The sequence below is a fragment of the Candoia aspera genome, chromosome 1, assembly GCF_035149785.1.
Source record: "Candoia aspera isolate rCanAsp1 chromosome 1, rCanAsp1.hap2, whole genome shotgun sequence".
NCBI lineage: Eukaryota > Metazoa > Chordata > Lepidosauria > Squamata > Boidae > Candoia > Candoia aspera.
Window position 1 is genome coordinate 324606446 of NC_086153.1, and position 12465 is coordinate 324618910.

Below are 12465 nucleotides of genomic sequence, written 5' to 3' on the forward strand. Positions count from 1 at the left end.
TTTTCTAAACACACCTATAGATTCCATGTGAAGCTTAGAGGCGTTATTTGAAATACATATTACATTTGAGGTTAAGCCTTTGTTTTGCAGTGTGATAATTATGAAAAAATTATGAGAAACCTTTGAGGAACAGTTGGATGAGTTGGGTATGTTTAACCTGGAGAAGACAAGACTATAGGGAGACATGATAGCTGTGCTGACGTATCAGAAAGCTGAAATGCAGAAGATGGGGCAAAAATATTTATTTGTTGTTCCAGAAAACAGAACAAGAGACAATGGTTTTAAATTACAAGGAAGTACTTCCTGGTTGGACACCAGGAAAAAATTCCAATGGTAAGAGCTGTTCAACAGTGAAACAGCTGTCTCAGGAGGAGGTGGACTCTCCTTCACTAGAGGTATTCAACAGAGGCTGGATGGCCATTTGTTGGGGATGCTATAGGAGTGGATTCTTGCACTGGGCAGAGAGGCTGGACTGGAAGATCTCCAAGGTCCTTTCCAAACCTTACATTCAATTAATGTTCTATACAATTTCGGTTTATTTTGTAATTAAAAGAACCTTAAGATTATATAATAGAAAGCCAGTTTGGGGTAGTGGTGAAGGCACCAGGCTAGAACCCTAGTTCTAGTCCTGCCTTGGGCACAAAGCCAGTTGGTGACTTTGGGCCAGTCACTCTCTCTGAACCCTAGGAAGGAGACAATGGCAAACCACTTCCAAAAAACCTTGCCAAGAAAACTGCAGGGCGGTCGCCAGCAGTCAAGACTGACTTGAAGGCACCAAGGAGGGCAAGAAGCCTATCATGCGCTAAGGAGATGACATCAAGCATTTGGGGCCCCTGGGCATCACACTGAAAAATCCAGGCCTTAGACAGCAAGTTAGTTTAGAGGCCAAGACGTGAAGTAGGGCAAATACAACCAAAGCGTTTAGAGGAACAGTAGGAGGCTACCACCACTGCTTTCCATCATCTGTCACCCATTTAATTTTATAGCCAGCCCTGCAAGGAAGCACTGACCACCTGCTTCAGTTCAGTTTGTGGGTTATACTGACTGCATACTTGAAAATGCAGAGTATGAGCAACATAGGTCAGGAGGAGACAATGTGTGCAGACATACTTAGGACATGGCTGTTAAGAAAGCAAGCTAGTTCAAAGCATGTTTTTTTTTAAAGGCCATAATTAGAAAATCCACAGAATTATTCAAAAAGATACACTGTGAGCATCTTATGAGTACTAGTCATAGCAAGCAAAGAGAACAATCTCTGTTTTTCTCTCCCACCTGGAGATCTATGACTTCTGTGGCTAGAGCTGGGGTGGGATAATTGTGTTAATCTGTTGATATAAAACAACCAGGAATCTTGAACAAGCTTAAAAATTAATGTATGTATTATTTTGTAGATCAGCATTTACACCTTTCCCAGTCTGGTACCTCCAAATGAAGCAGGCTACAAATCCCAACATCATCGATCAGTATTGCCTGTGGGCTGATTTATTCAGTTATGATATCATATGTAGGGAAGACATCCCCAAATTCTGCTTTGTTTTGTTTTCTCTTTATAATAGATTGAATTACACTGAGAACTCAGTTGGCTACTCCCTCCAGTGCTGGTACTTCGACTGAGTGCATGCAGAATTCTTTCACCCTTCCTGTGCTTTCTTTTCCTCTTTGTCTTCATGGGATCACTCAATTTATTTTTGGCTTTCCATCCTGCTATTCTGTAAAAAGTGGCTAATAGAATGAGAATAACATTCCAGCTGGATAGCAAAAATTCTTTAGGGAAGGAGTGCAATGGGATATAATAAGCTAAACCAGTTAGCATTTTAGGTGGAAATCAGTTCTGACTAATCTCCTGGTCTGCACTTCAACTGATGGCTTGGTTCCCTAATTTGTTTGGGACAGGTGTGAGAAAGAAGGAACTCTTGACTGTCTGCTAGGGTACATACCAGTACATCTAGGAAACTGATAGGGGAATAAATGCTCTTCTGATTCCCATTTCCTCTTCCTTCCTTGTTTTCTGCAGAGCCAGCTGTCCCAGGCCCTGAATGGACTTTCAGACAGAGCCAAAGAAGCCAAAGAATTCTTGGTACAGCTACGCAACATGGTACAGCAAATCCAGGTATTGGGTTGACTCTGATAATCATGTTCAGAGCTGGAAGTGTGAGCAGAGCCACTATGTGGGGTTCAAATCCCTGAGACGCAGAACACATGCAATCATAGCAAACCACCACTGACAACAGATTGTCAGTCCTCCTCCTTTTCAGCAATAAGCCAGCCACCTTTGTGATGGCCAGTTTTTTAACAAAACACCAAAGAATTGGGGGTGGGGGGGTTGAGAGATGATTCATTGCATGTAGAGTAGGAGAGGGCTGATCTCACCCACCTCTCTGTCCCCTTGATGGGTAAATTGCATAAATAAAAATAGATTCACTTCCCATGCAACCATGGTGGAGAGTCAAAACAAAGCTGGAGAAGTGGAAAGTAATGACTTTGTTCTATATCCAGAATATGGACAGTTGGCTCTTTTCCCCTAGAGACTAGGGACTTTAGTGAACATAATTGTCAGGCTCTGTAAGTCCATCTTCACTCCTTGGAATGATACTCTATTGCAGTGTTTCTCAACCTCAGCAGCTTTAAGATGTGTGGACTTCAGTTCCCAGAATTCCCCAAACAGCATGCCCAGGTTGAGAAACACTGCTCTATTGGAATAACTGACTAGCATTTATAAAATGGATTCATATTTAACACACTGAAATCACCTATATAAACTTAGCGTACTTCATTTTCACCCTCCAAAATTAGCTCCATGACTCTACAATCTCATAATAGTATCGGTATTTGGCAGTGTCATGCGAAAGTCCCTTAAACTCTGGCTGGTGTATATGTTTTCCCAGGTGTACCCAGCGGGCCAATGATGTCCAAATGGTGAGTGAGCACAACTGGATGATTGAAGCCCCACCCCTTTTTACATGTGTGAGATGTGTCCAACACATATTAAAAGGGGTGGGGCCTCGATTTCTGGGTGGTGCCCACCATTCTGAGATTGTTGACACACACACCCATGACACCCTGTGTACTCTCCCACTTCCTCCCATTCCGTACTCCCACTTCCCTGTGATACCTTCAACTTCTTCAGGGAATTCTAGTTGTGGACCTGAAGGCAGGATAGTACTTGCAATCTTCTCCAACTTGACATCTTCCAGAGTGTTGGACTACCACTGCCATTATCCCATGCTAGTTGGGAATGATGGGATTGGCAATCAAGAACATATGGAGAATGCCAGAGTGGGAAAAACTGCTCTGCTAGAACATAGCATTCAGGGGGAGAGAAATGCTGGGGGGAGAGGATATAGGGATGTTCTTTGAATGATCCAGCACATGCCTAAGTGTAATTTCCTCATTGCCCCTCTCTGCCACCCAGCCTGATAACCCCAAATAAATAAGCTTTGCAATGCATTAATGCTTTGCATTCTCTCAGGTGGAATCAGGCCTTCGGTCAGAATCAATAGAAATTTCGGTGCCACAGATCATTTGTCTTGGCTCTTTAGGGGCGCTGGTTCTCTCCCGTGCGGCCTCCGCCCTCCATCATTCTGAGTGAGCAGGAGTCTAATCCATCAAGCCACGTCAGCTCTGTGGCCAGACTGAACGCCCTCTTTTCTTGCTGCTGCCTCCCCCATCAGCACACTGCGTCTTTATTCAGTTCCGTGGAGACACATTTCTCCAAGGTCTGCTTCCCCTGTCCTCCCCCTTGTCCATGTACCCTGGAAGTCCCCCCTCCTGAGACTTGTGATTTTCCCCTAAGAGAGTAATCACTGGTAGATAGAGGCCAAAAAGCTTCCATCAAGGTTTTTGATTTCCAGGAAAGTCTCAGGTTTAGGAGGATCTCTGCTGGAGCCGAATTAGAACACCAGGACTACTGCTGGATTGGAAGAACCAAATTCTGCCCAAATCAGAATTTTGTCCAGTGGATATTCAGTCTGAGAATATGACTTGCATTTGGACTCTCCCACCAATATTCCAAACCTTCCTTGTCCAGACGTTCTGAGAGACTCTTTGGGCAAGTTGTAACCTCACATCTGATTCTGCAAAGTTCTTTGGAGAAAGGTATTTTTATAAGTAAATATTATAAAGTGGAAAAAAAAACCTTCTGTTCTGAATAGCAGCTTTTAAAAATGCTGTAGGACAGAAATGACAAACATGGGTGTATAAGATTCAACTGCCAGTTTATCAGTTTTTCCCTCTCTTGCTCCACGCTTCAGACAAGCTTTAAAAATCTTTAAAGTCTTATATGAATGTTTATTTATATTAATTTTAATTAAAATGATGTTTTAACTGGAAAAGTTACTTTCTAAAGTAAAAAACTGGAGATGTCCTGATGACTGTATATACATTGACCAATTAGTGCCTGCAAAGATAACTGAAACTGCTTCATGATTAGGATTGGTCTCCGGCAGCCATTGGCTAGTCCCATTTGCATGACATATTTAAATATATCATTTAAAGCCTGGTGCATTGTGAGAATTGAAAAACACAGTTACTTCTGAGTCAGGGACTGGGTTCCATCTCCTCTCCCAAAGTCACCAGGGTCAGTTGTAAGGTTGTCTACCCTAACTCAGCCAGTGCATGTTGTTTTGGCTCCATAATTGAGGGTTAGCTCTTCCATCTATTTTTGAAGATAGAGAGGCAGAGAGATAAGAAGATAGCTTGCTGTAGGCACTATTTCTTTTTCCTTCCACCAACTCCCCTTGCCACCAGCCCCCAAACCTCTATAGGCATGAAGTAGAGACAGAAAAGAGGTAAGAGGTAAGAGTGGCTCCGGATCTGATCAGGCCATGCTGATTGTGTGTATATATTTTTATATTTTAAAAAAATTCACCTCTCACCCCTATGGGTGGTGTGTGTCTTCCTCAACCTTGGGTCCTCTACCAGAGGCCTGGGAGATTGAGGGTCCTGTGCAGTATCTTAGCTGTTCCCAGCACTGCACTCTTCTGGACAGAGAGCTCTGATGTGGTTCCTGGGATCTGTTGGAGCTCCTCTCCCAGCTTGGGAGTCACAGCCCCAAGTGCTCCTACCACCACTGGGGCCACTTTGGCCTTCACTTTCCACATCTTCTCTAGTTCCTTCTTCAGGCCCTGGTACTTCTCCAGCTTCTCATGCTCCTTCCTGATGGTGCTGTCACTTGGCGCTGCTACATCTATCACCACCACTGTCTTTTGGTCCTTGTCTACTATCACGATGTCTGGTTGACTGGCCAGTACCTGCCTGTCCGTCTGGATCTGGAAGTCCCACAGGATCTTAGCCATCTCATTCTCCACAACCTTCTGTGGAATCTCCCATCTGGACTTGAGAGGGTCTAGCCCCACCATACACTGTGCAGATGTTCCTGTACACAATGCCAGCTACTTGATTGTGCCATTCAGTGTATGCTGTTCCTGCCTGCTTCTTATACCCTGCCACTATGTGTTGGACTGTCTCTGAGGCCTCTCTGCACAGTCTGCACCTTGGGGTAGTGTGTAGTGTAGTGTGGTAAATCCCTGCTTCTATGGATCTGGTGCTTAGTGCCTGTTCTTGTGCTGCTATGATCAGTGCCTCAATGCTGTCTTTTAGTCCAGCCCTTTCCAGCCACTGGTAGGATTTCCCAGTGTCAGCCACCGCAGCTATCTGTTGATGGTACATCTCATGCAGGGTCTTGTCTTACCATAGCACTTCCTCTGCTTGATCTTCCTCCCATGTCTGCTGCTGCCTCAGGCATTACCTCAGCAGCTCATCTTTGGGTGCCATCTTACTGATGTACTCCTGGAAGCTCTGTGTTTCATCCAGGACAGTGGTTTTGACACTCACTAGACCCTGCCCACTGTCTTTCTGGCTGGTGTACAGTCTCTGGGTGTTGGACTTGGGGTGGAAACCTCCATACATTGTGTCTTCACATCAGCAGCTTCCATGTCCCCCTTTGGCCAGCTCACTATACTGGCAGGGTATTTGATGACTGGCAGGATATATGTATTGATGGCATGGATCTTGTTCTTCCCATTGAGCTGGCTCTTCAGGACCTGTATTATCCTTTGGTGGTATTTGGATATTGCTGTCTTCCTTGCCTCCTCATTGTGGTTCCCATGTGACTGTGGGATACCAAGGTACTTGTAGCTGGTCTGTATGTCTGCTATGTGGTCTGCTGGTAGTTCCACCCCATCAGTCTTGACTACCTTCCCTCTCTTTACTACCATCCAGCCACATTTCTCCAGTCCAAATGACATCCCAATGTCCTCACTGTAGATCCATGTCAGGTGGATCAGTGAGTCGATGTCTCATTCACTTTTAGCATACAGCTTGATGCCACCCATGTAGAGGAGGTGGCTGATGGTAGTTCCACTCTTGAACTTGTATCCGTATCCAGTCCTTGTGATTATCTGGCTTAGGGGCTTCAAGCCTATGCAGAATAGCAGTGGGGATAGTGCATCACTTTGGTATATGCTGCACTTGATGGCCACTTGTGTAAGCTGTCTTAAGTTGACTTCCAGTGTTGTCTCCCACAGTCCCATTGAGTTCTTGAGGAAGGTACTTAGGGTCCTGTTGACTTTGTATAGCACCAGGCGTTCACAGATCCATGTGTGTGGCATTGACTTGTAGACTTTCCTGTAGTCAATCCAGGCTGTGCTCAGATTGGTCTGTATAGCAGACCAAGACCTTGAGTCTTGGGTGACTGCTCTATCTATGGACAATCGGTGTTTTCAGCCTCTGGTGTTGTTCCCAATGCCCTTCTGAGCTGTGCTCATGTACTGGCCCTAATAGTCCTGTAGCTTGGCAGCTATGATGCCTGATAGGACTTTCCATGTTGTGGGGAGGCAGGTTATTAGCCAGTAGTTAGATGGTGCTGCTCCCTTGTGGAGGTCTTTCATGATCAGCACTGTCCTTCCTTGTGTTAGCCAGTCTGGGTTGGAGCCTGCTGCTAGCAGCTGGTTCATTTGGGCTGCTTAGCGTTCATGCACTGCTGTTAGTTTCTTTAGCCAGTAGGTGTGGATCATGTCTGGGCCAGGTGCTGTCCGGCTCTTCATGTTCTTGACCCACTGTTGGATGTGACCTACTGTGATGGTGACTGGTTCCTGTTCTAGGAGCTTGTGAAAGCAGCTTCCTCTTCATCATGTTGAAGCATTGGGTAACTAGCTAATTCTCAGTTAGTGTGGATGTAGGTCTTCTGGCCATCCATAGTTCCCTCATGCATTTTATATATCCCCTTTCATTAGGTCTACTGTTGTAGTAGCATTCCATCAATTCCAGGTTCTCTTTTCTTGTCTGTGTATGGTTTGTTACGATAGTCCATGTATCGCCAAATTGTCCTGGTTGCCCAACGTCTGACGCAGACCTTGTTAATCCGGGTGACGTCTGAGCCGGCATGACTCTCTTAGTTCGTGCATGCAGGAAATGATAGTGGTTCAGCCACAACAAAGATGGCTGCTTGTAATACAATCAGAGCAGCCATGCCACTCCTAGACTGTCTAGCACCAATTAATTACCTGTGGATAGAGCTAGACTGGGCTTGCTGCGTAGTGCAAGAATAGCCCCTATATTTGCACAACACAGTGAATCATTAATTAAACCTACTGTCTGGTTTCATGCGACACACTGAGCCAGAAATTATCTAACTAAGCCTGACATGGTGTGTGAACCCAGCAGGAACGGTTCCCAAGAAGCAGTCTGAAGGGAACACATGAGCCCAGAGTTCAAAAAGCCAGGTGATGCTGAAGATCTCAAGAAGATGTTGCAGGAAAGAGTGAGATCAGTACTTATTGTACCGAGTCTCTGTAATAGCAAACCCAACAAGTCAGCTTCAGAGCTGCTTTAGTCCTTCCTGTTGCTTTGACTGATGAGTGTTTTATTCTGACTACAGGAGAACAGTGTGGAGTTTGAAGCTTGCCTGGTGGCCCAGTGTGATGCGCTTATTGATGCTCTCAACAGACGGAAAGCCCAGCTGTTGTCACGGGTCAACAAAGAACATGAGCACAAACTGAAGGTTAGTCTAGGGTAATGAAAGATAAGCAAGTGCTAGATAGCGCATGGCCATGAACTGTTCTCAGGGTGGAAGAGGCTGATGGACATGGCTGGGAAAGTGCCTCTGTGGCCATGTAAGATGCCAGGAATGTCAAACCAGGGTTGCTGATACTGGGGCCCAGGCACCTTGAGATACAGCTGCAGTTTATGGATGGATGAATCAGCTGGTCCTATTGCAAATGACCAAAATATGCTGTTAGGTCTATTGGCCCAGTAGGAATCTTGACCAGAAAAAGCCTGTGTTTTAACCTGCTTTTCCAATAGGATTGCTTGCTTCTCTTTCCTGTTCCGTGCATAAATATTTCCTTTCCTGCAGACAACATTTTTTCCTCATGGAGAAAATCTATCTACGTGGTTACTAAGAGTCAACACTGACTTGATGGCACATAATCAATCAATCAATCAGACAGCATTTTGGGGCTCATACATTATGCTAAGCCATGCCATATTTATTGGTAACAAAACTTAACTGGATGCTTTGCACAACACACTAAATCAAAGCCAAATAAAATATATGATGGCTTAGTGCAGCCACAGCCATAGACTGAATTCAGACAAGACACTAAAGTACAAACTAGTCAATCATAGCTCATGTGATGAATTTATGGTTCACTGTATCTTCCATAGCCAGAAAATGGGGTTATTGAACAAATGGTGGTTCAGTTACTTAATTATGAGAAAACACATTGTATGAACAACACTTGGGTGACTCTTAGATGTTCAGATAGGGATCTCTGGTATTAGGCTAGGAATATTGCAAGTAGAGATATATGGGAGGAGATGTGTGTGTGTGAACTGCAAACACAAATCTGCTTTTAGGGAAACTCATGCCAACCTCCATACTAATCTCTAGGGTTGCATATGTTGCCAGAGTGCTAGGAAAGCATTTGGCCCAGGAGAGATCAGAAAAGTCACACACCAGGCATTTCTATAAAAATAATTTTATTTACAGAAAGCAAACATATTTAAAGGCTGTTTGCAGAGAGGAGAGATTTCTCTCAGCTGCATACTCTCTGCAAGCCTACACAGAAGGGAAACTGAAACTAAAACAAGTTCAGGCAAGTTCCTCCCTTAGGCAATGCAACCATTAACACGTGAAAAGGGGGCAATTAAATTCAACCTCTTCACAGGCCAAAATGATTAGTTACCATAGTAACCTTAATCTGTAGTAGAAAGCATAACAGCATATGCTTCAAAAAATGATTTGGAACAACTCCAAATTCATTAAAGAAGACTGTCATTTCTCACACGTCTGCATCAGGAATCTATTTGATGTTACTACGTTTCGTAAAGGAATGCACCTTTTTTTCAAGGCTCACTTAATGAATAGCAGAAAGGTGCTACACTCATCTTGTGAGGTCCAAAGCCTTCTTCCAAATCCTTTCTGTGTGAAAAGCTGTATTGATTTCCTCTTTCTCCTTGCTTTAATGCTTTAGCTGGACTGCCTCGGTCCAGCTTCGCCCTGCCTCCCAAACACCTCTGAATCCACCAGGGGGAGAAAGGATGATCCTCATAGCTCATGCAGCACTCAGGCTGATGTGGGAGCTGAAATGAATTAGAAGTGGGTACATGAGCCCATATGAGGCAGGGCCTGAATATTTGCCATGGCAGCTGTTGCCATAGAGACCTCCTAGCATGGAGGGAGGGATGACACAGTGGCTGCTAGGGACCAGCAACAGATAAGCCCAGAGGAGTAACCTTGAAAGGGGAGGACAACTGGTTGACTGCAGTGTACATTTGCCATGAAAAGGTCATTACTGTTTTTGAGGGAAAGGTTTATGGCTGCCTGAGAGAACCAATGGAAAGAAAATTGCTTTGTGGAGAAGGGAGGATTGGCGGGATGTTTAATGGCACATTGGAAGACAAGTAGGGCAACCCTAGAAAGTTTCTGTGCATTGAGTCAGTGGTACCAGAGGTTTTTCTCTGGGTTTTTAAAAATCACTGAGGTTTTTTCCAGCCAGTTAACTCAGATGTCTTTTGTTCAGCAGGAAAAAACCAAGAGATTTCTGGGCCTCCTTTTTCTGCACACAGAGAGATTTCAGCCACAGCATTTAGGATACCCTGAATGTATGCTGCTCATTCCATTAGCCCAGTGTTTCTCAACCTTGGCAACTTTAAGAAGTGTGGACTTCAACTCCCAGAATTCCCCAGCCAGCAGCTGGCTGGGGAATTCTGGGAGCTGAAGTCCACACTTCTTAAAGTTGCCAAGGTTGAGAAACACTGCATTAGGCCTTTATCTATTTCAACACTACTGGCTTTTATAGAGTGGAGTAGCCCATATTCTTCCTTTTAAGTGGCATATAGGGTTAAAATTAAGGTTAGGGTTGTCTGGGTTCATGGAAAGCATTAAATCATGGTATACAGACTACAGAATCTGAGTGCCCACAACATGCTAAGCCAACATATGGATTATTAGTTTGTGGTTTAGTGTGGGAACCCAGCCAGTGTTTTTATAATCCTAATTTATGTTTAACATGTTGTACCAACCCATCTGATTGTGGTATATTCAGTAATCAATGATTAAGCTCAGCATGTTCTGTGAGACAGCCTCTGCCTTATAACGAGGTATGAAACTAGACCAATGTTTTAGTGGCCTGTTTGGTATGACATCTGAACCACAAATTAGCCAGCCACAATCTTAGTAGAGTGTGTTTGGCAAACCCATTCTATCTGGTTAATTTGTGGTTCAGTCTTTTTTGTGAACTCAGAAAATTAGGTCAATTAAATAAACATAGGGTTAGTTCATTATTGGTAAGTGTCTTGTGTGAACATTGCCAGTGCATTAATTATGAAATTCTGTGGTTTAGCATGTCTTAATCAGGTCAGAGAAATAGATGGGGTGGAGTGATTCCTGAGTATACTGTAACAGGAGTGTAGGAGGAAGAAATAGTTAATTCTGCAATGCTTATAATAAGCTTTGTGGTCTCTTAAATGCCTTGGAGATAAATGGTTTTTCCTTCAGCATTTATTTACACAACAACCACCCTTTGTTAATAAGCATCACAGTTCCTTCCTTTTGCTTTTTATCTCCTTTGTTTGTTGTTTATTAGCTGTAGAATTATTGAGGATTCAGATATTTCACTGCTGGAGGGAACTCAGTTGTGCAATAAAATGTTCAACCCCATGGATCAACCTTCCCTCATATAACATCTTGCAGAAACATTCATCAACATGCTGCAGCCCAACCCACCTGAAGTGTTCCCAGTTAGAGAAGACAAGACTGACATATGTATTTTAGCCCTTTGAGAACCCACCTTGATCATTTCCAACCTGCAGAATAAAGCCTTGTTTGGGCATTTAAGTCTTTTCAAACTCTTGCCAAAACTTAGGAGGTCAGTTATGTTCCCATTAACACTGCTAAGGGCATGAGAGGGCTTCTGTACCACCTCAGCATGATCACAGATTTTTTTCCAAACTCTTTTGGAAACCCTCATGGGTTCTGAGCCTGTAGACAGCATTCTATACATTTCCATCTCTTTTGCCTGCAGGTCGGTCTTACCATTTATATATTACCTTAATTTTCTTGGCCTGATGCCAAGGGCTGACTTTATGACCAGGTGTAGCCACCCTTTCAGATGGAAAGAAAATGCTAATAGCTCTGGAGAGAGATGACAGAGGAGAACAAGGCAATCCCAATCATTTATCAACCCATTTCCCTTGCTCACATACAAAGCTGTTTTTGATCCTTTTGTGGGGAAATGGGCTCCTGGCCATAGCTTCCTTCAACTTCTCAAGCAGAATCCTGTTCAGTGAAATGAGCTAGGTGGGAATTCAGTCATTAATCATCTCCCTTGCAGCTCAATGCCCAAGAGAGAGATGTTGAAGATCACCTTAGGTCCACTTGCCTGTTAAGTGCTGAGATGAATTGCAAGGGAATGGAGAGAAATGAAGTGGGAGGGAGGGGTAGAGTGGCATTTAAAACCCTTCAGCAATCTGAGTTTGGCAGCTGTGCGGAAGGACATTTGTCTGTGTCACTGATGTCTATGTTCCCTCAAAATGGTAAGTTATGGTTTCCTTGCTGACTAAACCACAGTTGGATGGGTTCACTCAACAGGCTATCATACAGTGCATTTTTAAAAATCATGATGCCTGGGTTCACCAGTACACTAAGCGACAAATAAATGAACTATATTACACATGTTGTGTGTGTCCCAGTGTGTTAAGACTGCAACTCCCATACAGCACAATCCACAGCAAATTGCAGTGAGGCCAAAATGATGTGCATGTAGTGGAATCTCACATAAATGTGGCAATTACAATATGTTCTTTTGTCCTGATGTCTGGCACAAGTACATAATTTGCCGCATTTGCATGATGATGTCATCATGCACGTTTCATCATCCCTCCCTCCCGCCATTCCCATGCTCCCAGAATTCCCAGGTTGGGGAATACTGTATTCGGCCTTACCAAACAGCCCTTCAGTGCCTT

General features: G+C 44.0%; 1 protein-coding gene across 1 annotated transcript in view; it reads left to right on the top strand.

Annotated features, from left to right (window-relative positions):
- Window positions 1-12465, top strand: part of TRIM9 (tripartite motif containing 9) — a 59761-nt gene that overhangs the window by 11729 nt on the left and 35567 nt on the right. Inside the window, exons 2-3 of the mRNA XM_063290547.1 lie at window positions 2015-2110; window positions 7877-7999. Of these exons, the coding sequence (XP_063146617.1) occupies window positions 2015-2110; window positions 7877-7999 (219 nt within the window). The remainder of the gene's footprint in view (window positions 1-2014; window positions 2111-7876; window positions 8000-12465) is intronic.